Source organism: Eschrichtius robustus, chromosome 20 (assembly GCF_028021215.1).
Source record: "Eschrichtius robustus isolate mEscRob2 chromosome 20, mEscRob2.pri, whole genome shotgun sequence".
Lineage (NCBI taxonomy): Eukaryota > Metazoa > Chordata > Mammalia > Artiodactyla > Eschrichtiidae > Eschrichtius > Eschrichtius robustus.
In genome coordinates this window covers 53655750-53681227 of record NC_090843.1, presented here as the reverse complement: position 1 = coordinate 53681227, position 25478 = coordinate 53655750, and the positions used below count along the sequence as shown (strand labels likewise).

Here is a 25478-nt window from a genome sequence, read left to right as displayed (position 1 = left end):
AGAAATCTAGGGGAAAACGCCACAAAGTTAGAAACGATGAAGGGGATATAGCCAATGATATAAATTCATTCTAAAATTTATAGCAAATATTTAATACAATTTTAGATTATTGAATTTGAAAATAGTAAATAGACAACTTTGTGGAAAAATATAAATTGCCTAAATTTTTCCAGAGGGAGGAAAATACTTTAAAAATCTAGTAATTGTGGAAGAAATTGAAAAAGTTATCAAAATAGTTCCATAAAAACAAGGCATACCCACTCTTTTTCATGTGAGTTCTTTAAAACTTTTAAGGAACATATTTAGCCACATTTTTTAAAGATAAAAGGAAAAATATCTTTCAAGGAACAGATCGTTTTTATACAGTATAAACTGTTCCAGGGCATGGAGGAACCAAGAACCCTTTCCCACTCATTTTACAAAGCCCGGAGTAAAAACTATAGACCAGTCTCACATGTGAATATGGATGTAGAAACCCTGAAAAAAAATCACTGCTATGTCACATCCAGCAGTTTATTAAAGGAACAATCATATATGACCAAGTAGGATTTCTTCCAGAAATGTTGAAGGATATTTTAATTTGGAGGGATATAAAACAAGGCTTGGATAAATGCAGAGACATGCCAGATCCTTAGAAGGAAACACGGAACACTGTAAAAATGGCAGTTTCCCCACATTAACCTAATCAGTCTAATGCAGTTTCCACCAAAATCACAGTTGGATTTTTCTTAAAATTTGACAATGATTCTAAAGTTCATCTTGAATAAATGGGTAGGAATAGCCTTTTTGTGGGACTTCCCTGGTGGTCCAGTGGGCAAGACTCTGCACTCCCAGTGCAGGGGCCCCAGGTTCGATCCCTGGTCGGGGAACTAGATCCCACATGCATGCCACAGCTAAGAGTTTGCATGCCGCAACTAAGAAGCCCGCCTGCCACAGCTAAGAGCCTACATGCCACAACTAAAGATCCCACATGCCGCAACTAAGACCTGGTACAGGCAAAATCAGTAAGTAAGTAAATAAATAAATATTAAAAAAAGAAGAAAAGAGTAGCCTTTCTGTTTTAAAGAGTACTGAAGGGGCTTGGTACTATCAGATTTCATATCAGCATTGAGCTACAGTAATTAAAAACAGTATGGCACTAATGTGATAGCCCCCCAAAAGTATTAGATTCTTTCTTCAAGCCATTAAAAAGTTAAATATTTAAAAATTCAGGAAATTCCCTGGCAGTCCAGTGGTGGTTCTCCAAGCTTTCACTGCCAAGGGCCCAGGTTCAATCTCTGGTTGGGGAACTAAGATCCCACAAGCCACGCAGCTCAGCCAAATAATAATAATAATAATTAATAAATTAAAATTAAACCAGAAAATATCTAGAAAAAGATAAGTGAACTTTTACATCGTTTTAAGGTGGTAAGAGAAGCTTTCTAAAGTATATAATACCAAATTTAGGTAATTAGAATATAGCTAGATTTAACTTAAATACCAAATTTCAAAAACGCTATAATCAGAAAAGAAGACAGAGAATGTGGGTGAAAGAGGTCCTTGAAGGAATGAAAACATTGGACTAGGAGGCAGCAGACCTGAGTTCCTGTTCCGCTCAGTCTAACCACTTACCCTCAGCTCAGGGACTGAACCTTTGTGTGGGTCAGTATTCTCATATGGATAATAAGAGGACTAGATGAACCTCCAGGCCTCTAGGGAAGACTCTGCAAAAATGACCACAACAGTTCCTCCCATCCCTGTATGTTTGCCCCTTTGCAACTTGACATTGATTTTTCTCCCATCAAGGAGAAATTTCCCCTGCCGAATGCAGTACAAGTGATGTTATGTGACTTAATGAGTCTAAGCCTTAAAAGAGACCTTGCAGGGGCTTCCCTGGTGGTGCAGTGGTTAAGAATCCACCTGCCAATGTGGGGGACACGGGTTCGAGCCCTGGTCCCAGAAGATCCCACATGCTGTGGAGCAACTAAGCCCGTGCGCCACAACTACTGAGCCTGTGCTCTAGAGCCCGTGAGCCACAACTACTGAAGCCCGCGTGCCACAACTACTGAAGCCCGCGTGCCTAGAGCCCGTGCTCCGCAACAAGAGAAGCCACCGCCGTGAGGAGTCCACACACCACAATGAAGAGTAGCCCCCGCTCGCTGCAACTAGAGAAAGCCCGCACGCAGCAACGGAGACCCAACACAGCCAAAAATAAATAAATTTATTAAAAAAAAAAAAAAAAGAGACATTGCAGCTGCCATTGTTACCTTCTTAAAATGATGGTGTGGACTGTGAACAAGCCTGGGCTAGCCTCCCTGAGGACGAAAGACCACGTGCCAGATGACTGCAATCATATGGGTAATCCCAGGCAAGACTAGCAGAAAGAACGTTCAGCTGAGCCCAAGCAAAGTTGCTGGCACACAGCATTGTCAGCAAATGAAATAGTTGTTGTATTAACATTCCCCACCTCCAAACACCCGTAAACAAAAATTAAAATGTGAGTGACAAAATGAGAGAACATCTCTAGCAACTATGCAGCTCATTTTTATTTTTTAATTTTTTTTAATTTTTGGCTGTGTTGGGTCTTCGTTGCTGCACACGGGCTTTCTCTAGTTGTGGCGAGCGGGGGCTACGCTTCGTTGCAGTGCACAGGCTTCTCATTGCAGTGGCTTCTCTTCGCAGGACACAGGCTCTAGGTGTGTGGGCTTCAGTAGTTGTGGCACGTGTGCTCAGTAGTTGTGGCTCACCGGCTTAGTTGCTCCGGGGCATTTGGGATCTTCCCGGAGCAGGGGTCGAACCCGTGTCCTCTGCATTGGCAGGCGGATTCTTAACCACTACACCACCAGGGAAGTCCTTTTTTTAATTTTAATATACATTTCAGGTTAGGGTATAAAGAAATGGCCATGATATATTAAGTGAAAAAGAAATAACTTACAGGGCTTCCCTGTTGGCGCAGTGGTTAAGAATCCGCCTGGCGGGCTTCCCTGTTGGCGCAGTGGTTAAGAATCCGCCTGCCAATGCAGGGAACATGGGTTCGATCCCTGGTCCAGGAGGATTCCCACATGCCGCGGAGCAACTAAGCCCGTGTGCCACAACTACTGAGCCTGCACTCTAGAGCCCACGAGCCACAACTACTGAAGCCTGTGTGCCTAGAGCCCATGCTCCGCAGCAAAAGAAGCCACCACAATGAGAAGCCCGCGCACTGCAAGGAAGAGTAGCCCCCGCTTGCCGCAACTAGAGAAAGCCCATGTGCAGCAATGAAGACCCAATGCAGCCAAAAATAAATAAACAAAAATTTTAAAAAAAAAAAGAATCCGCCTGGCAATGCAAGGGACACAGGTTTGAGCCCTGGTCCAGGAAGATCCCACATGCCGTGGAGCACCTAAGCCCATGCACCACAAATACTGAGCCTGTGCACTAGAGCCCGTGAGCCACAGCTACTGAGCCCACATGCCACAACTACTGAAGCCCACGCGCCTAGAGCCTGTGCTCCACAACAAGAGAAGCCACCGCAATGAGAAGCCTGCGCACGGCAAGGAAGAGTAGCCCCCGCTCGCCGCAACTAGAGAAAGCCCACGCACAGCAACAAAGACCCAACACAGCCAAAAATAAATAAATAAATGTATTTTAAAAATAAAATAAAAAATAATAATTTTAAAAAAGAAATAACTTACAAATCACCATGTGCACCATGTTGCCAATTATGTTAAAAATCCATATATAAGGCTAGAAAGAAGACTAAGAAAATGCACCAAAATCTTATAGCTGACTGAGAGGATTATAAATGACTGTTATTTTCTCTATAATTTCCAGTTTTTTAATTTTTTTCTCATTGCCATGTATTTCTTTTTTAATTTAATTAGTTTCTTTAAACAATAAAATAGTTCAAATGATAAGAGCATTTTTTTACGTGAACATTTTTAAGGCACTTGATACATATTGCAAAATTGCCCTCCAGGAAAGTTGTACCAGTTACACGCCCACCAGCAATGTTCACTTTCATTTGTTAATTCAGTCTAATTTTATCTCAGTCTGCTAATATTTCTAATCTTGTTTCATCCCTTTTTATTATTTCTTTGGGGTTCCAACACCTCCCAGTTTAGTGTTCTCATTGAATTTCATTAGCAGCTGTTTCATTAGTAGCACAGAAGAAGGATTAAAGTGTTAACTTGGATAGACTTTGACAAAACCTATAAAAATGTATGTTATTATCTTTGTATAAATCCTATTTAATCAAAGTTCCTCAGAAATCTCTCTTTGGTACTTATTTTAAGGGATAGAACTGGCCACTGATGGTATTCCAGACCTTGGTGTATGTGGATCTCTCTCGGTGGGAATGGCATATTCGTGATGTATCTAGATTCACATCATAACGAGGCTTAATGAGGTTCTGTGGAGGTTCAGATCAGTTCACTGCCGTTTGCTTTCACTCTTCAGCAACCGAGGAATCTACCTTCCCTGTGGGTCCTTGATGGCTTGTTTTACACAAAAAGTTCTTGTTTTGTAAAATATCTACCAGCATAGGTATATTCTGAAAGTATTGTGAATGAATCTTTTTTTCTTTACTAAATGTACTAAGGATATTAGCGAGGTACACTTTTCGTAAAATATTCAGGCCCTCTTTTTTTGTTTTTTGTTTGTTTTGTGCACAAAATGTCACATATTAAATTTGGTAGTTAAGGTACATACACATTCTCACTTTCTATGATCTCTGCTAATAGATGACTAATGCAAAATATTGAATAATTTTTAAAATCAATACTTAATTTTGTAGAGATAATTAGAGAGAAATTCAACTCTGACATAAATACTCACCCCACTGTGTTCCTGGGCCTACTTCTGTTAGAGGATAATCCATAAATAATTCACGAAGCTGACATTACTCATGTGTATTGTGATAATTTTCTCTGGGAACATTTTAGCAGCTGTTCTAATATAGATTGCCAGTTATCAGTAGTTGGGAATGCAAGTCAACTTTTAATTATGCAGAGGCTGATTATTCAGACGACAGACTGCCCTGTGCTGCTCCTTCCTGCTGCCTCCTTACCTTTTAGCATTTCTACTGCTCATTAGTACATGTACCAGAAGGTAGGCATTGGACAAGGGTTGGGGGGAGGGGACACTAAAATCAGTTAAGCTCTTAGGAGAAGCTCTAATGAAAGATTTCAATACAATCTGTAGAATTGTTGACTAAAATTGAGTCATTTGGATTCCCTGCAAATTTTATTTACTTGTTCTAATTCTTGTCTTCCACAGCAGCAGGTAATAGAATTGTCTGCAGAGAGACAGTATTATTCCTTATAGTTAATGTTTTCCTTTCTAAAACATTTTCACATGATGGTTTGTATTTTCTTTATTCATTTCATATGTATCTAGACCACATTATTTGGTGATTGGTGCATTGAGATTCCTGGCATATATGGTGATAACACAATTATCTGATGGCTTATCAGTTTTCCAGAAAACTGAAAGTTCCCCTCTAAGTACCAATATCTTTCATATTTCATCCAGCTTTGTCAGAAACATTATCTCCTCATGCTTACACCACGGCTGCTGAACACAGTTTAAGCCTTTCTGTATGCCCAAGGTTATCTGTACATGCATCCTCCTGAGACATAGATAGCTATGACAAAAACCCGTGCAAGTATGGTGTCAGTCTGAGAACCTCTGGTTAAGCTCGAAGTGGTGCTAGTGTTTTTGTTTGCCTGAGGCTGTTATTCTTGTATAAGTTTTCTGCCTCCTCCTCCAGTCTGTCCCCGTCTCCCTTGCCATTGTCAGAAAACCTGCCTCTTATTAGTTCTCTGTTTCTGGACTGTGGTGGGCTGAGAAACTGAATAACCACGCCAGTTCGAACTGTGACTAAAATAAGAGGAAGTGGGCCTGCAGCAGAATACAGAGAATTCACATATGAATGTAAGTGCATGAGCCTTGGTGCAGAAATAGCCTCACTGCTTAGAGGCTTTTTTCTTCCTTCCTTCCTAATTTTCAATCACGTGGTTAAATTGCTGGTTTAATTGTGCTTCAAAGAAGAGATGGTTAGGGACATGAGACTGTCTGGAATAGAAGTGGTCCAAAGAGTTTTTTCAGTGAGAACTACTGCTTGACTGATTTCCCATCAAGTTGGGACAAAGGGCAGAATGTAGAGATGAGCATAAGAAATATTGATTTTTAAAAATATATGACAGGCCTATTTAGTTTAGGATAGTAATTAGGTTACTTGTTCTATTAACCAACCAAAGACCAGTTAAACAAAAACACTTGGACTCTAAAAGTCTTTAGGAAATAACCTCATCTGGTACTCTGGTTTCCATGTTGTCATGAACATTATGAAACTGTCTATCTGGAAGGCTCCCTACTGATAATTCTTTTTTTATTGCTCCCTATAAATTCTAATCTTTGGATTTTTTGTGGTATTGAGACACAGTGGTTAGGTTCCAAGATGCTGGTGGACTTTTCATGTGCTCATTCGCTTTGCTTCCCGGGAACCAGAGTTGGCTCTGAGTCATGCTGCATCTGATTTATCTCGGATCCAGCTTGTGGAGCTCTGACTCAGCCACGCTTCAGGCCCGACTGCCCAGCTCGTCTGCTGAGGAATGGAGGGCGAGGCCAGGACGAGTGTCCTGACACATTTTTCCCTTTTTCCCCTTGCACCCTCAGGATCTGAAGAGAACCTCATTACCGACAGCAGGCAGGTGCGCCTTGCCACGGGGCTGTTCCCCGTCGTCAGCCTCCTGAACCATTCCTGCAGCCCCAATACCAGTGTGTCCTTCATTAGCACCGTCGCCACCGTTCGGGCATCTCAGCAGATCAGAAAAGGGCAGGAGATTCTCCACTGCTATGGTGAGCCCTCCATCCTCTCTCCTGTCCATCTTTCTCCAGCAGAAAAGGACGGGGTGCATTTGCCTGAGCAAGTCACAGGGCAGGTGCCTCACCTGTGCAGAGTCTGCATCCTGGCAGAGGCAGTGCATACTTACGGGGAAGAAAAGCCTCCTCACTAGGCCCTGTTGTGTCTACACTATCGTGTAGACACTCCCTGCTCGATCCCTGTAAATGTCCTATTCTGAAAATAGGCCAGGAACAACTTCTTGGTTTCTTTTTCTTCCTGTCCCCGCAACTTAGAAGCCTGTTTCTCTATCTAGTTCCACAAATGTTTGAGTGAAAGGTACCTGTCGCATGATGAGTGATTGACCAGACCCTCCGCTAAGCTGAAGTTTTTTAAGTAGTGCTTGATGCTCTTTTGCTTTAAATATTGGCCAAGCGTGGTGTCTCTGCAGGGCCCCACGAGAGCAGGATGGGTGTTGCCGAGAGGCGCCAGAAGCTGAGGTCTCAATATTTCTTTGACTGCAACTGTCCCCCTTGTGAACGTGAGAAGCAGAGACCCTCGCAGGGGCCCAGGTGGGAAGCTTTCTGTTGTCACCGTTGCGGAGCACTCCTGCAGGTGAATCTCTTTCTCCCTTCCCTTCTCTTTGCTTTTCCTGGCGGTCAGTTATCCAGCCTAAAGGCCTTAAATCTTTAGGAGGAAACCATTGGGACTTAGAGGTGCTGATAGCAGTACTCTCTCTTCCCTTTTGCCCATCTTCCCCGCACATTGATTACCCCCCTGCAGGAACCACAGGGAAAGGTTGGATTTAGTGATCTCTTTCTTGCAAAGAACAGAAAATCCCACCTAAACTGATTTGGGGTTCAGGGAGACCGGGAATTTATTTGCTCAAGTAAATCACTAAGAAGTCCCAGGGTAGGGGTACTTCAAATACAACATGATCCAGGGGCTCAGATAATGTCACCAAGACCTAATTTTTCTTTCTACCTCCCTCAGCTCCATTTTCTGTATTATGTAGCCCAACCTCAGACAGACTTCCCTCTTGTGGTGACCAGATGGCTGCTAGCAGCTCCAGCATCAGATCCCCCCGGTCCAGAAGGATAAAAACATATGTACTCTAACAGAGATCTGGGCAAAAATCTTATTGTGTTTTATCAACCTGATACCTGCGTCTGGAGGAAAATCAGACTCACAGTTTCCCCCCAGCCATTTGGGCTAGATCGGAGCCACATGCTCCCCACTCAGCCCCCAGGCCCTGACTTCAGGAGGGTGGGAAAGGATCCTCCGGAGAAGTCAGGTTGCTCTTGCCAAATGGGGCCACAGATTCTGGCATCTGAAAAACAGCAAATGTCTTAGAACCGTAAGTAGAACATGGAGCTGGTTGTGTTGGAAAGCTGAAGTCACAAGCCCGAGGACAAATGTGGGGAGGCCTCACCCAGCACCTTTTTTCTATTTGCTTCCTTATGGCTTTTTCATAACCACTAGAAATGTGTCTGTCATCCAAAGTCCCAGCCCCAGAGAGAAATAAGAGAGGGGCTATCAAGATGGAAAGAAATTGTGGTCTGTACCAGTTTAATTTGGTTGCAAAAAGTAAATCTCAAGCAGGGATCAGCTCCTGCTTTCATTGCAATTGCCGCCATCAAACCAAATTCAGTCTGCCCTTGGTCATGGTGTGTTACTGCAGGAGTCTTTCCCCCAGTAGGGTCGGAAGCTCTGGAACAGTCCTATAATGTAAGCACATGCAGTGTCGCTAGCGGACTCTGGTACAGGAATAAAGACAAAACTGACTTCCACAGGGAGGTGATGTTCTGAGCTGTGGCAGCACATCTTGTACGGAATCAGTCAGCAGAGATCACCTAGTCTCTCAGCTACAGGACCTTCAGCAGCAGGTGGGGATGGCCCGGAAGCTTCTCAGAAATGGCGAACTAGGTGAGACTGGCTCCCTGCTTTGGTCCTCCAGCCCCTTCCCTTTTATTCATTTTGAGATCACCTTGAATTCAGGGATACTCAGTGAAGACTGAAGAATTGAATTTAATTATCCCCATGCCAGCCACAAGATGGCTATGTAGGCCAATGAGACCAAACCCTTACCAGCTCAGTTTGCATGGTGTCCTTGAAAAAGGGCCAACTGATTTAAGCTGTTGTTCTCTTAGGCATCAGAGTTAGTTAAAGACTAACGGGTTATCTCTGACACCCGTGATCTTTGTGCATATCCAGAAGTTCAGTGTCATTTAGTTTAATTCGAGGGCCTCGTGACCTAATTTACTAGAGAAATTGTTCTGCCCTCATCAGAGCATCATCTCTCTTCTAAAGAGCAGTGGGGGGACTTCCCTGGTGGTCCAGTGGTTAAGAATCCGCCTTCCAACGCAGGGGAGGCAGGTTTGATCCCTGGTCTGGGAACTAAGATCCCACATGCCGCAGGGCAACTAAGCCTGTGCACCACAACTACTGAGCCCACGCACCACAACTAGAGAGCCCACGTGCCGCAGCTACAGAACCCAAGCACTCTGGAGCCCGTGCGCCACAACTAGAGAGCCCGAGCGCCACAACTACTGAGCCCATGCTCTGGAGCCCGCGCACCACAACAAAAGATCCCACGTGTGGCAACTAAGACCTGAGGCAGCCAAAAATAAATAAATAAATAAATATTTTAAAAAATAAAAATAAAGGGCAGTGGGGCATGTGCCCAATGGGTGTAAGTATCCTACTTTTTCCAGAAAGGGAGTGATGGAACCCCTCGTTACCTTCGAAAACTCTGCCTTAGAGCTTGACATCGTGGGAATTTATTTACCCTATTTTTATGAAAGTTGACCTTTAGCTTAGATTTCTGAGTCAAGAGAAATAATGACCATAAATGGAATGTAGTCATTCCACTTCAAACTGAAGTTGGAAACCCACAGTAAATGAGGGAAGGCCTCACCCAGCACCTTTTGCTATTGAAAGAGAAAACATAAGAGAACAGCTTTATTGGAACAAAAATTGTGGGTTGATCACAAGCCAAGGAGACAAAGTGGGGTTTCCACATTCAGCCCAGCCCATAGACAATTTAAGGGCTGGGTTCTCATTTCTAAGACGGGGTTTGTGTCTGTAACGAGGCCACTTTCCTTTGAATTGATAGAGCGAGCCATTCAGCTGTTGTTGGCATGCCAGCATGATGCTGAGAGCTTCCTGTTGGCGGAACACAGCGTGGTGGGAGAAATCGAGGATGACCTGGCCCAGGCCTATGCTGCCTTAGGTAAGGTGTGTGTCTTCACCTTCCGCTCCAAGGAGTGAGCCTGCCTTGTGTGTTTGGTCATGATCTTAGCCTCTTCTGGTTGGTTCTCTCTTAGTCTTTTGGCTGAGGCTGCTCTCACTTCCATTTAGCTTTGCTTACCCTGAAAATGTTCATCCACAGTTGACTGTGGTTCTTTTCTGGAACCAGATTTTCCTTTCTTTGCAGGGGACTGGGAGAGGTCAGCCACCCATCTACAGAAGAGTCTCCGAGTGGTGGAGGTTCGCCACGGGCCATCCAGTGTTGAGATGGGCCATGAACTCTTCAAACTGGCCCAAATCTTCTTCAACGGGTAAGTCTTTCTCTTGCTTCCTAGCACTTCACCGGGCCACATACTGTTCTTTTATTAGGCTCTTCTGTGTATTCCTTTTTTTTCTACAGTGCTTTTAAGCATGTTGACACGTCTTTATTTTCCCTTTAGGAGAGATTCTTCCTTCTGTTCTGCTGACAGACTTGAAACTTTAGAATTTCCTCCTGAGAGATATGGGGAAGCTCTTAGCTCTGAAGGGAGTTTCCCAGGGAGAACTTGCCCAGGCCCCCGCCCCCCAACCCGCCACCGCCAAGTCATAGCGGTTCTTCTCAGTCCCCTCCCCCGCCCCGCCCCCACCCCAGGCAGTTATTCACACCTCCCCCCCTCAGCACTCATTCTCAGCACCCTCAGCTCCAGGGCCTCTTCCTTCCCCCTGGTCCTATTCCTTTTAAAGCAGCTGTAATCAAGCACGAGTCATCTGGCTCCCCAGGGGACATCTGGCAACGTCTGGAGACATTTTTGATTGTCATGACTCAGGGTGGAGGACAGTGCACGGGACAGCCCCGCACACACACAGCTAAGAAGCATCCGGCCCCAGATGTCAATAGTGTCAAGGTTGAGAAACCCAGCTTTAAAGGTTCAAAGGAAAGAACAGTAGGGTTGATGAGTTGATGCCTCACCCGCTTTTGTAACTGAGATCACTAGGAGGCCCTAATGTCAGTATTTCTAGATGGAATATGTCCAGCCTTGGTAAAGCTGCTGTGTGGTAAAGTGTTTGAAGCTCGGTCCTAGGATTATGAGGTGGGTGGACCTGATACCCAAGACATAGAGGCAGTCCACCCCGTCAGAGAGAGGGAAAGGGCTGCAGAGTCAGGCCATAGGCGGACTCCGTGACTCTAAGGCAGAGACTCCTGAGTAAACCTTGGGGTAAATATCAGATTAGTGCTTTGAGATCTGCCTGTTTCTCAGAATCCTGGAATCTTTATACCTTTTTTTCATAACTTTCATCTCAAACTCTGCCTTTCAGTGTGTTTCTGAGAGTCTTATCTGCCCTTGTAGATTGTAAGATCCTTGAAGACAAAAAAGATCTACTTTACATTCTCCACAGGGTACGAGTAGGCCCTCAGTTAATGTTTGCCTGATTGAATGGGTGGATTCACTCCTATTACCTCCTTCGGTTCAGGTTTGCAATACCCGAAGCTCTGAACACAATACAACAGGCAGAAAAGGTTCTGCTGGTGCACTATGGCCCTTGGAATGATGAGATCCAGGAGCTACAAAAGATGAAATCCTGTTTGTTGGACTTGCCGCCCATCCCTGTGGGACCCAACGAATAGGGTCCCAAGGGGGCCTTGACCAACAGGAAAGGAGCCCGTGTGGGAGGAGTTAAAGAGGGTCTGTTGCTGCTGAGCTGTCGCCAAACAATACAGGACTTGCCCGACAATCACAAGCCTAGTGTATGAGGGGAGGGGAGGGCTTAGAAAGCTTTGCAGTTGGCGACGTGCTCACCTGTTTTGATGCATGTTTCTTGAAGTAGTTAACTGCTCTGCAACAAAAACTCCCGGTTCCCAGAAAAAACTTAAAACTGGTATCTGGAGAGCCTAAGCCCTTTAAAAGGATTTTAGCTGATCTGCAGGCATCTGGATGTTAGCCTGGGGTTTTGGCTAGACGCCACCTCACTAAATGATGATAGTCTGTTTCCCTGGAACATTCCTATGGTTTCTAGTAGTAATGAAATGTTGTGTACCACTCCAGTGGGAACTTAAACTCTTAATAGTTGTATTGTAATTGAAAAATAATTATAAGCAAGAAATTAGTGAGGCTTCTTACCTCTGGAGATATAGTTTCATTTATGGTACCTAGCTTCCTTGAATCCTTTGTTAAAACCGGTGGAGTATAAATTGTGAATAGAGAAATAAATATGGGGCCATTTTATTGTTGGGCAATTTCTTCCTAGGATGGCAACTCTAAATTTGTTTTCTACCAGTTTTCGAGTCCTTATTCTCTGGTTTTCATTCTATACTCTGGGCAGACTCACTGACCAAACACTAATAAAATCAAGCTTGTAGCAATGACTTTATAACACATTGTTTCTGAGTTCTGTTTATTAGCAAGCCTGAAAAGAGACCGCTTTTTTCTACCTCCGCAAGCAGGCAAATGAAATACAGACTGCATAATTACTGAGAAGGAAAAAAAAAAAGCAACTTCAGAAGATGTTGAGGGTGCGGGCATTGCTCACACTTAAGAGACAAAAAGTAGGAATGATAGCCGTTGTCTACCTGGATGTGTAGCAATAGTCTAAACCCCATCCCGGTCAGAAGGCCGGGAGACTCTGGATCTGAACCCTGGGTGCTCTATCACCACTGGGGACCAAATGGTTCAGATGAGTTGGTGGAAAAGAATACACGCTGCTTTGAGAGCTTGCCCACCCCGGCCATGCCCAAGAAGTGCCCAGTGGTTGCCCCGGCATTATAATCAGGAACTGAATAGCCCTGAAGCTGCCTGGCAGTAGCTTTTCAGGAAGCTGAGTGTTCAGAACATGGTTCACACTCAAATATTTGAATGAAGGGCAGGCAGAATCGCATTTATCTTCCTTTCTACTAACTCACTTCGGCAAGGGCTGTGGCCAATGAGATGTTCTGGTAGAGCTAACTCTTTCAAGAAGAAAAATTTAGTCTTGTGACCAATTCTGTAGTTCTTTTCCAGACACTTGGCATGTTTCATGTTCCTGAAAAAGGAGGATCTGTTGTACTTTGTAAAATAGGCCCCCTTCATTAAAAAGAATATGTGTAGAATTTTACATAGCAGACCTCATTTTATGTGAGCTTGAGAGCTTTCTTTAAATGCTCTATAAAATAAAGAATTATTTCCTGAAGTTACAAACTTCCTCCCTTATCTGTCTGCATGTTATCCTGTGTTGTCAGGTGACATTAGCTTGACTGGGGGATATCCGTGCTTGCATTAAAACCTAAAGTCTGGTGTATTTAAGAGCATGGTCCACTGATTGTGGAGACAGGAAATCCCTTCCCAGGGAGATTAATGTCCTAGTCTGTAAACCCCACAGAGCAGAGAATCAATCCCGACATCATACAATGCAAACAACTACAGTTCTTATCTCACCTGGTGACTTTCTGCAGAGTTTAGTTAGACCCAGGCTATAAATACGGGACCAGCAAATTCCTAAAGGGTTATTTATCTTCATATTAAATTTAACATAGCTCAAAATAGGAGGAACAGGATAACAAAAGTTAAGGATAAAGCACTTTTATTGCAAAGTATACATTGAAACATAGGGGCAGCCTTTGTGTAATATATAATCTGCCATCCCTCTAGCGTTGTCTTCTTCTGGGGTATTTGAACATTAAATTGGAGTATTAAGTGCCCCTGGGGTCCAGAATTTTGCCTATGAAGAGAAGGGCCCCTGTGTCTGTGTCCCTCAGTACAAAGATGAAAGGTTGGTTAAGGTGATAATCCAGGGAGAAGGTGAGGTGGGCAGGCTGGAGCCCTGGGCTGGGGGTGGTACCCGCCCCATCTTCATTCCACTCAAAGCCAGTGCGATGTTCCACTTGAGTAAGTTTGATAGGTTTTCCCGTGATCTTGCTAAAGTCTGGTGAATCAAACAAGGACTGCAACTCTGCAGAGATTGAGAGAGATTTCCGTTAAAACCTTTGCCTCATCAACACCCTGAGGAAGAGTACAGTCCTGATTCTTAAATTCTGATTCTCAAGAAGGCAAGCAAGCCGGGAGTGGAACACCACTTTTGACCTTCTTTGAGGTATGTAGAGCTCTGGGCTGGTTAAGGGTTAAGTGACTTGCCCAGGAGCACACAGCAAGTGAGGTTAAGATTAGAAACCAGGTCAACAGACCTATCTTGAGAGGCAGTGTTCTGAGTTGCTGTTATAGGACGTATGCTCTTGGGGCTGAGGAATGAGTCTGATAAGGAAGGCAGTTCAGTCTTCCCCTCCAGCACTATTAGAATTAAGGAATCATCCCTGGCCTCGGTACAATGCCATGGAGCCTTTGCGTACTGCTTAGCAAGGTGGAAGGCTCAGAGACTCGACCCCACCCACCCCAGGGGCAAAGAGGTCTTGAAGAAACATACTCAACTCCTGCACGGACTTTGTGAGTTCGCCTTCGTAACTCAGCTTCAGCTTGGGGATGGTCAGGACCGCTTGAACAGTCTTCAGTTCTCGGTCTATGTCATGAATGAACTCAGAGGTGAGGCTCTCTTCTATAATGGTCAAGTTCTGGGTCACTTTCAGAGGCAAGAAGAAAATGATACTCATGCTCCCGGTCAAGGGCAGCTGGGCAATCTGAAACAACAGGGAGGAAGCACATGCGTTAGTCCTTTGGAGCCCAGGAGCCTAGAGGTAGACACACACCCCCAAGCCGCCTTCTCCTCTCCTGTAACCAGGCCCGGCCACGCTTTCCCAGCCCCTCATCTATGTAACAGTTGTCCCTCTAAGCTATTGCTTTCCGGCAGCAAGATGTCTACTGATGTTTCTTCAAAAAGTAGGCCATTGTCTTTTCTTACCTGGGCCTAATACCAACTGAAGTTATCTGCTGAAAGAATTTTTTCCTGTGGTTCTAAAGAGCTAGAATTGAATTCCAGGTCTGTGTTTTCTCCCAAGGTTTGTCTGCCAACAGTTAAACTGATCATCTGTTATGTACAGAGCCCTGGACCGGAAATGGGGACGCCGGGCAGAGCACACAGAAGCAGCAATACAATGGCCCTTTGAGCAGAGGTCCTTAACCTCAGGTCCACAGGACAGATGGCATCAGAGGTCCCAAGAGCCCCTAAAATCATCTACAGAAATGCATACGTGGCATTTCTCTCCAGTGCTTCAGGTGTTTTGTCCGATTTCCAAAGAAAAAAGTTAAGAACTACTGACTTCGAATTTTCAAAAGTCAGGTATGAAAGACTTAGAATGCCAGCAGTTTGGAGTTTGTGACAGTTTTTGAAAGTTTAACTTTGACTTCTAGAAATATAAGTTCTCCCAAAAAAAAAGAGAGAAAAAGAAGGAAAGAAAAGACAAGAATTAACACCAGCATTTGAGTGCCCAATCTTTTTTTTAAATTTTTTAATTTCATGCTTATTATTAGTTCCCCAAACCCACATCCCCTGCATTGGAAGCGCAGAGTCTTAACCGCTGGACCACCAGGGAAGTCCCTTGAGTGCCCAGTCTTGAGGGCCCATTTCACATTACCTTATCAACCCTTACAGGAAACCCTGAGTGAGAGGATAAGTTTAGATAACTATGCCCCTTTATTTTGAGGAAAAAAGGCTCAGAGAAACTATTAACTTACTGAAAGTCACACAGCAGGTAAAATTTAGACAGCTGTCAGATCTCAAAAGTCATTCTATTCCCACTACACCATCCAGCCTGTCCCCGCACCCACTACTCGCCCTTCCCCTACAGACCTTGCAGTTGAGATCAGAATCCAAGCCGTAGCGTAAAATGGCCTTAGGGTCTGACATCATGGGGACTTTCACGGTCCTCTCCTCATCCAAGTGGAAATCATCTAGGGAAGTCTTTCTGGAGTCAAACTTTGTTACCCACTGCCCTGGAATGAAACAAATGGAGTGCCCTGAGCCCCAGGAGACCAGAAAGGCATTGGGACCGTGCTGAGGCCAAAGCATATTGCTGAAAATTGCCTGGCTACAGGAATCTTAGTCGTCAGAGGCCCTGACACATCAGGGATAGCTCTCTCTCAGAATGTGCAGTCTGGACCACAAAATTTCTAGGGTCCTGAATACCTTCCATACGTAAACTCAGGAGGAAATAGGTAGATTGTCGGGTTTATTCAAGTTCTGTGATAGCCTAGGAGAAAGGTAAACTGGTGTACACTTCTACAGTGTTGTGTCCGGAAGACAATCCAGGGAGGCCAGAGCTGGAAGGGACCTCGACGTCATGCCATCAACCCTCTCATAGCTGAAAAAGCCCGGAACCCCAGAGAGGTGAAGTGATTGCCAGCGCTCACACAGCAAGCCGATAGTTTAATGTGGCCTTTAACATGCTGGTCTGTAACGGCTTCTTTCATGTCCTGGAGCTCAGTGCTTCAGGGAGGACTTTACTCTAGGAGTTTAGGGGTCCACTCTCAACACTGCCTGATAGACATTTTAAGGGGAGGCTGCCCAAAATCCCACCCAAGGCTCATATGAATAGGGCTGGCCTCCCACTGGGCCCGTGGAATAGACTTGGGCACATCAACACAGCCTAGAAGAATGTTGTTAGAAAACTAACAACGGTTTATCAACTAACTGCCGTGTGCCCCGGGCATGATGCTAGGGTCCATGTGAAGATGGGAGATGGGGGAAGGGGAAGGGTAAGCTGGGATGAAGTGAGAGAGTGGCATGGACATATATACACTACCAAATGTAAAATAGCTAGTGGGAAGCAGCTGCATAGCACAGGGAGATCAGCTCTGTGCTTTGTGACCACCTAGAGGTGTGGGATAGGGAGGGTGGGAGGGAGACGCAAAAGGGAGGAGATATTGGGGATATATATATATATGTATGGCTGATTCACTTTGTTGTAAGGCAGAGACTAGCACACCATTGTGAAGCAATTATACTCCAATAAAGATGTTAAAAAAATTTTTAAAAAGATGGGAGACGACACAGACAGAGTGTCCCTGAAGTCAGTGTATCATCCCCAAGTGAGAGACGAGAAAACAGGCCCAAAAAGGCTATGAAGCTTGTGCAGGGCTCTCCAGCCAGTACAGGCAGAGCTGGGCCTGGACCCTCACCTGGCTCCAGCCAGAAATCTACCAGTGCCTGCCCCAAACAGGTGCAAGAGTGGGAGTGCCCCCTTATCTCTGCTAGTCTTTCTCCACGGCCCCTTACACTTTGTAGGCACTTATCCAATGTTTGCCTTGGGTTTGATGACAAGCAGGCAGCCCTCAGGCAGGTGCCTCTCCTGGGTCCTCCTCTGCCGCCTTTGACTTCCCCTCTTTCCTGGCCCCATCTGACACTCATTGTCTACCCTTGGCCAAAAGCCAAGTGGAGAAGCCCTCACCCTTGAAGTAAGCCACACCAAGAAGGAGAATGCTGATTCCGCTGGGCATTTCCCTCGTGGACCTAGCGATTTTCCCTTTCATCCGGGCCTGCACCCAGTTGTTAATCTCCTGAAGGTCCAAGTGATTGTTGCCAGTCAAGATTCTGGGCCTGGTCCCATACGACTTTTCCAGGGGTGCGACAAAGCTGGCTTTTATCCGCAACTCTGCGAAGAGACGGGGCAGAGGTTAGTGTGCTCTGAGAGCTAACCCAGCATCCTCTCTGAGAGGTTCTGGTTGACCCTCAGCAGGCCCTGACTTCTGGCATCCTCCTGGGACGCGCCAGGACTCTGTGCCAGCTTCCCCAGGCACTGGACGGGGAACAACAGATCTCACTCATTACTGTTTCTCTTCACACTACTGCCCTCGCCCGACCCTCCCACTGCCTCCCTCAGCTCATTTCCTCTTTCCGATCCTCTCTGGGCTCACAGGGCCCCTTCCTGCCCACCAGGGCCAGGCCTGGCCGGGGCAGACGTGCTCTGGTGTTTAGAAGGAAACCTCCATGTGCAACACAGAGCCCCATGCGCCTCAGGCAGCCCGGGCAACTCACTCCTCTCAAAGACGATCCGGGAAGCGCTCTTGAGGTTCTTCTCCGGGGCGGTGACAGAGGCAAGGAGTCCCTTATAGGTACTGTGAATGTCTGGCTTGCTGATCAGGTCATAGTAGAGAGCCCGGTGAATGCTGGCTTCTGTCCGCTGCTCCGCTCCTGCCAGAGGGATGGGCGTGTGAACCTCTGTAACTGCCCACTGGGGCCCAAGTCAGGCCAGCTCCTGGGACAGAGCAGGGACACTGCACCCTAAGTCTGGTACTGGAGACATTCTAGGTGGAAAGGAATTTGAAGGCAATGGAGGAAAAATAGATTTTCCTGAAGGTAGGCTAAAGGCATCAGGCCTAGAGAGATATAAGGGTGGGAGTGAGGGTTCAAGTCCGTGCTTCTCCCATCACAACACTTACCACACTGTTCTGCAGTTTCCTGTTTATTTGTTTCCCCCGTGGGCTCAGCTGTGTGACCCGAGCGAGGGCACAGACCGTGCCTGTTTGTGTGCAGTTATGTCCCCAGAACCTAGCCACACTGGCGAGGCTGGCACATAGGAGAAGCTCGCTTAAGGAATGTCAATAAGTGGTCCCGAGGCCACACACCCGTGTCAGCAGTGCTCTGCCCCCCTGAGCTCCCACTCCGCACACGCCGGGACCCCCAGGCCCAGCCTCTCGGCCCTCTTCACCCTCCCTGAGTGAAGTGTCTCCAGGGCTTAGAGTCAGATATGTGCAGAGGCCGGGGGGCAGCTCTAGGATCCAGGGCTTTCTGCATCCAGGAACTCACCCAGCGAAAGGGCAGAGAGCGCCGTGGCCACGCTGAGCGGAGACAGGAGCACGTTAGCAGCGGGGCTTTCCCTGGATCTCACGCGGTACAAGTCGTAGCCAAAGTTGGAGACGACGGCCGCCAGCTTGTTCACAGGGACCTTGAAGAAGGGATCCTCCTCCTCCACTGGCACCCCCGTGGTCTCGGGGGCCAGGGAGCCCTGCATTCGAGCACAAGGACCAGTGCAGATGAGCACGGGATGACTGGTCTCATCGCTTTGTGTGGGACTGTCCTTCTGGTCCCTGAGGGCTGTCCTGCCTGAGGATGGTACGCTTAGCCTAACGGAATGAGTCTGTGCCCCCTGCTCCTGTAGGGGCGCTCTGCTGGGGAGAGGTTAGCTGGCCAGCTTTAAGCACCAGTGACCTGTGAGCCTCAGGCCTGTAACACATTAAAAATAAATAAATAAAAGGAGAGGAGTCCCCCTTCCCAAGAAATTCTGTTCTCAGGCCAGACAGGGTCCCTGTCTGCTTACCCTTGCTCACTGCTCCGGGGTCTCCACCTGGACCCTCCTATCAAACCCTTCCTGTCTTTCATGGCCCTGATTAGGTATCACCCCCTCCACCACAGACCTTCCCTGATGGCCCCAATCTGAAGGCACCTTTTGGTTTTCTGACCATTTTTTCAGAGTCAACTACCACCTCTGTATTAACCACCTACCATGTGCCAGCCTCTGTGCTAGTTCTTTTTATTTGACTTACTTCATTTCATTCTAGTCAATGTAGATGATACCACCAAAGACTACTATCTCAAAACACTGAGTTCCTTGAAAGTCAGAACTGAGTCTTTCATATTTCCACCCATCCCCAGCACCTACAGAGTAGGTGTTCAGTAGATAAAAAATAAGTGACTGTCTGTGATGGCCCTGTAAGGATATTTTTAATCCCATTTTATAGATAAGAAGACAGACTCAAGTAACAATGACTTGTCTAAGATGATAAAGCTAGTGAGAGGCTGAACCAGAATTCAAACTCGGAACTCAAGACAAAGTCCAGGGGCTTCCCTGGTGGCGCAGTGGTTGAGAATCCGCCTGCCAATGCAGGGGACACAGGTTCGAGCCCTGGTCTGGGAAGATCCCACATGCCGCGGAGCAACTAAGCGCGTGCGCCACAACTACTGAGCCTGCTCTGTAGAGCCCACGAGCCACAACTACTGAAGCCTGCGTGCCACAACTACTGAAGCCCCCGCGCCTAGAGCCCGTGCTCCACAACAAGAGAAGCCACTGAATGAGAAGCCCGCACACTGCAACGAAGAGTAGCCCCCGCTCGCCCCAACTAGAGAAATCCTACACACAGCAATGAAAACTCAACACGACCAAAAATTAATTAATTAATTAATTTTAATTTTTTTAAAAAAGACAAGGGACTGGTCCAGAAGTGCCCTGGTCCCTTGTGTGACAGTCACTCCCCACGCCCACTGTCACATAGCATAGGCTTCTCAGCATCTGCCTTTGCAACCCGACTGTGCTCTCTCTGAACAGGAAAGAGGCCTTTCCACACTCTTACACCTCTGCTGCACCCTGGTCAGGACTGGAACAAATATCCAAGGCCACCACCCACTCAGTGAGACCCACAAGTAAAGCAAGGTAAGGAGAAAAGGTCTTCACTGAAGGGACAGCCCTGGACTTGTTAGAGCGCTTTTGCCTTTCACCTTGTTGGATCTTACGTTTGTCCCCACTCTGTTCTGTGAAAGGCAGGGTGAGACACTATGTTTTGCTGATGGAAAAACCAAGGCCCTGTCTGGACAGAAAGGCCAGAGCCTGGCCTGCAACCTGGGTGTTGTCCTGTCTCCCATGCTGCCTACTGAGGGGGGGCTGGAATTGCTGATGCCCCCCCAGGCCCCCACCACACACCCCCCGCCTCTGACCTCCTCCAGGCTGGTGTTCTGGCAGCTGCCGTACCCGAGGAGGGCTCCAGTCCAGAGGAGTAGCACAAACGTCTGCATCCTGGGGCCTGCAAGAAAGCAAAAGAGGTGGCAGGCTGCTTCCCTCACGCACCACCCTGCAACACACGGCCACCCTGGGCAGGTAGCAGGGCCTTGGCAGGGCTAGGCACCTTCCCTCCAGCCTCCCCGGGCTGGAAGTGGACCCTCAGCTTGCTGATCCCTCCCTCTCAGCACCACAGGTCCCCAGACCTCCCCCTGCCTCACAGCCCACAGTCCTATGGCGAGCTTGTGCTTTCATCCATTGTCTGTGCCAGGAGACCCACCTTTGAGCCTAAACCTCTAGGGTAGTGAAGACCCAGCAGTGGGCTCCTCTGTGTGGACATGGGCTTTTCCGTGCGGGCACACTGAACACCTCTTGATATAGGATTTGGGTCAATGTCTAGTAAAAGCATGGGGGCAGAACCTAGGTCTCAGATGTAGAATCACAGAATATAGAGAATGGGGGCATCCGGTCCAGCCCCTGCTACCCCCAAGTTCTCAAACTCTCTCCTTGAATTCCTCTGCCCTGGAACCTGTGGCCTCATAAGCAACTCGTTCCCTTCTCGGACAGTTCTGTGTCAAAAGCTCTTACTCTCATGGTTGGGAGTGCTGGGTCTAGTGTCAGACAGCCTGGGTTCAAATCTCAATTCTGTGTCTTTGTGCGGCTTGCGGGATCTTAATTCCCTGACAAGGGATCAAACCCGGGCCCCAGCAGTGAAAGTGCTGAGTCCTAACCACTGAACCGCCAGGGAATTCCCCTCAATTCTGTGTCTTAATACCTCTCTAAATCCCAGTGTCTTCTCTTGTAAAATGGAAATCAAATAGTACTTACCTATTGTGATAAGAATTAAATTAGATGATGCCTTCATAGCACTTAGCAAGCGACACCAGAGACAGGTGAGTTCTCCAATGATCCCTGAGCCAAAATGTGTCTCCCTACTCCTGGAACCCCAGGGCCCCCCTTCTCTCTGGGGGAAGCCAGGTCCTCTTCCCCCTGCTAGCTCGGATCTAGCTCTGAAACCTCCAAGGATTCTTTCCTTCAGGTTAAGTAACCCCACTTCTTAGTAAGACCACCCAAGTCCCTTTACCTCCTGAGCAGTAGCCTCTTTGGACAGGACTCTGGTCTGACCCCTGGACCACAAGGGAAAAGGGAACTCTGGGTCTAGGGCTCCCCCATCCCTTGCCCTCCTACATTCATTGCCTCTATGAGCTCACCCCTGGAATCAGGATGTGGAGGTGGGAGGGAATGCAGGCAGCTGGGGGTGTTCATAAATAAGATCTTCTGAGAGGCCTTCTAGTTAGAAAGTGGGACAAGGTCTCAGCAACCAGGACCTCTGCTCTCCCTCCATCCATACTGCCATGTCAAGAACTTACCATCTGGGCTTCCCTGGTGGCGCAGTGGTTGAGAATCTGTCTGCCAAGGCAGGGGACACTGGTTCGAGCCCTGGTCCGGGAAGATCCCACATGCCGCAGAGCAACTAAGCCCGTGAGCCACAACTACTGAGCCTGCGCTCTAGAGCCCGCGAGCCACAACTACTGAAGCCCGCGTGCCTAGAGCCCGTGCTCCGCAACAAGAGAAGCCACCGCAATGAGAAGCCCGCGCACCGCAATGAAGAGTAGCCCCCGCTCGCCGCAACTAGAGAAAGCCCGCGTGCAGCAAGGAAGACCCAATGCAGCCAAAAATAAATAAATAAATAAATAAATAAATAAATAAATAAATAAACAAATTTATAAAAAAAAAAAAGAACTTATCATCTGTCTTCCCTGCCCCTCCCCTCCCCTGCAACACAAATACACCGGTGTGTGCACAAACACACACAGACCAAGGGTCTCAAGCTCCTTCTTCCTTTCATATACCCATAAACACACACATACACACACACACACACGCTTTCCTGACTTCTCAGAACAAATAGGAAAATTAAGAGTGCAGTGTGTGATTTTTGGTCAAAGTCCTTAAAATTAAGTCTGATAAGCCACTGGACAACATTGTAGAGCATGAAAGGCTGCAAAAGAAGAGATGGCCTCTGAGTTTGTTCGGCTTACGGCTGGACGGCCAGTGGGCCCCAGCCCGGCTCTCTCTCTAAACCCTGATCTCCAGCATGTGTCTTGCAGTAAGTTCCACAGACCCTTGTGTTCCCAGCCAGCTGCTCTTCCCCACGGCTGCCCCTGCCACTCAGGGAGAAATCTTCCATTGAGACAATGGGAAAAGCTTTCTGCAGTGCAAGATAGAGCCCTTAAGGCCATCCAGGCTCACAGCTGCTTTCTCCACCCGGCCAACCCCACCCAGGGCTGGCAGGGGCCTTCCCTGCCTGAGCCTCAGCAGACTGGATTAGCGGAGACTGGAAATTCAGTGAGGTGCAGGGCTAGAGGGAAAGCTGTTAGCTCTAGTTCCTGGGCCAGGGTAGGGAACTGAGATAGGAGGGAGGAGGTGGGAGATGTCATGTCATCCTGGCATGGCGTTTAAGGAAACCAAGTACAAGTGCACCTGAAGATGGATCTTCTCTGTAGGAGTCCCTACAGAGTCTGAGCCCAAACCTCGGGTCATGTGATCACTGTCACCACGTGAGTGGACTGAGGACTAAAGATGAGGTGAGCCACCCTGGCAGGGAAAGGCACCTGGGTCCACAGCTGGCCCAGAGCCAGTCTCCAGGACGCATAGTATTAATGGCCCCTCCTTGAATCCTCCACCTCAAGCCCGGGGGATGAGGGAAGTGGAGAGATGATTGAAAACCCCCTGCAAGGGCAATGAGAGGGTAGAGAGTAAGGGTCTGCACAGGGGCCCCCTCTGAGCACACTCGGTGTCCTGTCCAAGATGACTGTTCCGTGGGCTTGTCCAGGCCTCCACCGCCTGGCCAGGGGCACAGGGACAATGGTGCCATCCTGTCCAAAGGGCAGTGTCCAAGCCAGATTCCTGTCCTACCAGGCGGGGGAGGGCAGGGGGAGGAGGTAGATATCCTCCCAGTTGGGCCAAACTCAGGCCTGCCTTCCTGCCACATTGCCCAAATCAAGAAACACAAGGAACTGATTTTGTGATCTTGCCTTCAAGCTGGGAGGATAAATTTGAGCCAGTACATGTGTTTCAGATTAAACCCAGCTGGGAGACGAACACCATCCCTCCTCCTCCTCCCAGGACCGCACAGCCTCCAAGCCACATGGCAGTGGACCTCATGGGCAGTGCAGGGAAGGGCACCACCCTCTGCCCTGGCTCTGGGAGGGAGATTCCGAGGGGTCCCTCCAGGCCCACCCCACCGTGGTGACCCCGTCAGTGCGCAGGCAACTTTTTTTCTGAAGTTTTGGAACCTGAATGAGCAGGGCCAGGGCACCCATGAGTTTCACCTGCCCACACCCCAGAAGGACCAGCCTTAGGGACAGAAGTGCCTGGCCCGCTTCCCCTCCCTCCCCTCAGCCTGAGGGCTGAACTCTTGGTGGACCCGCCTGGGCCAGACAATGATGGGGTTTCTGGGAAGCCTGAAGTTTTTCTTTGGCCCAGACCCACTCCTTGCTGTGGCTTGTCCCAGGGAGCACCAAGGGTGCGGGCAGCCCTTCTCTCCAGCTCCGGCAGCTGAGCCCCCAAATCCCATACACCGGCTGGGCTAAATAGCGGTCATTGTTGGTGAGAGGCCAAAACCCCACTGGTCGCCCAGCTTTTACTGGCAGCTGATTTGGCCAAAGAAAAAGGTTGGGCACTGTATAGAAGGACCCAGCTGTCCTCCATCCCAGCCCTGCCCGGAAGCCTCCCCACACGCCAGCTGCTTGGCAGTGTCGGGAAGTTACCTTTGAGATCAACAGCAGTTGATTTTGAAAAGGCAGCGGGGAGCTGAGCCCAAGCCATGGCCGGGCTGCAGGATGGGCTGCTTCCCTGGCTGCCCCAGTGGAGGTACAGCTCCCCCACAGCCTCCTTCCCCCAAGGCTGCAGAGCCCCCTGAAGTGATGCTCAGACCTGACCCAGCAGCCAAGCTCTCTGCTTCTTCCCCGCCACCACCCCCCTCCATTGTTTCCCACCCATTTCATTCAGGAGTCTTTCCAGCCTCTTCTCCTAGTGGTTCAGTAGGGTTGGGGGATAAGTGGGTTCTGAGCCCCAACTCCCTCTGCCCTCTCTAACCTACTCACCCTGGTGCCCAAGCTGCAGGAACTACTGTCTCCCCACCTCCTCTCCCTGACACCCCTCTTTTCTGCTCCCTGAAGTACCCCTGCTTCACCCCCGTCCGCCCAGCCCAGAGGAGCCTCCCGTCTTCCCCAGACACACATGCAGACCAGACAGGGAGCTCTTTACCTGTGAGTGCACTGCAGCTCCGCGCCTAGCCTAGGTCTGCACACTGAGGGGGCTTCTGTAAGCACCAGAGCTTTTTCTGCTGCCTCCTAATGCAGTGTCCAGCAGGCTTCAGATTACAGCTACTCCTTTCTTAAAGCGACCTGCACTCAATTTGGAGTCTGTGATTGCATCATTGTCCGGTGTTAACTTTAACCCACTGCTGCCCTTCTACCACACACCCCCAGACAGACACATTCACACACCCTACTGCTCCACCAGACCTTCTTCGGGGTCCTGGCCTTCCCACCCGACAGGACAGCCTGGCCAGCCTGGGTGGGAGCCAGGACTGAGGAAGAGTCTGACAGGAAGAGGCCCAGGAGGAGGCCGGAACAGAGGAAACAGTGGCCCAGAACTGGGACTCTGGGTTTTTCCTGGTCCTTGGTTCTCGTACTCGGATTTGGGGCAAGACATCACTCATGGCTCCGACCTTTCCTCAGCTGGAAAATGAGGGGTTGGTACTGGGATGTCTGTGTGCTTTTTCAGCCCTGAAATGCTCTGATTTCTGAA

The 25478-nt window shown here is 48.0% G+C and overlaps 2 protein-coding genes across 4 annotated transcripts in view; one reads left to right on the top strand and one right to left on the bottom strand.

The window, feature by feature from the left end:
- The window catches only part of SMYD4 (SET and MYND domain containing 4), a 35972-nt gene extending 20821 nt beyond the window's left edge, over positions 1-15151 (top strand). For 2 of the 3 annotated variants that reach the window (XM_068529708.1, XM_068529710.1), the window contains 6 exons: positions 6637-6819; positions 7254-7417; positions 8596-8728; positions 9918-10034; positions 10239-10362; positions 11504-12380. In XM_068529708.1, coding sequence (XP_068385809.1) covers positions 6637-6819; positions 7254-7417; positions 8596-8728; positions 9918-10034; positions 10239-10362; positions 11504-11657 — 875 coding nt within the window. In that variant the 3' untranslated portion in view covers positions 11658-12380. Of the gene's footprint in view, positions 1-6636; positions 6820-7253; positions 7418-8595; positions 8729-9917; positions 10035-10238; positions 10363-11503; positions 12381-14951 lie in introns of those variants that run through there. The other variant, XM_068529709.1, reaches the window with a different exon arrangement.
- Positions 13569-25168, bottom strand: SERPINF1 (serpin family F member 1). Its single transcript, XM_068529711.1, has 8 exons — positions 24933-25168; positions 20600-20685; positions 18698-18896; positions 17927-18082; positions 17340-17543; positions 15743-15885; positions 14423-14633; positions 13569-13954 (listed from the first exon to the last, which is right to left on the bottom strand). The coding sequence occupies exons 2-8, from the start codon at positions 20675-20677 to the stop codon at positions 13695-13697; spliced, it is 1251 nt and encodes a 416-aa protein (XP_068385812.1). The 5' UTR covers positions 20678-20685; positions 24933-25168; the 3' UTR covers positions 13569-13694.
- Positions 25169-25478: the final 310 nt, after the last annotated feature.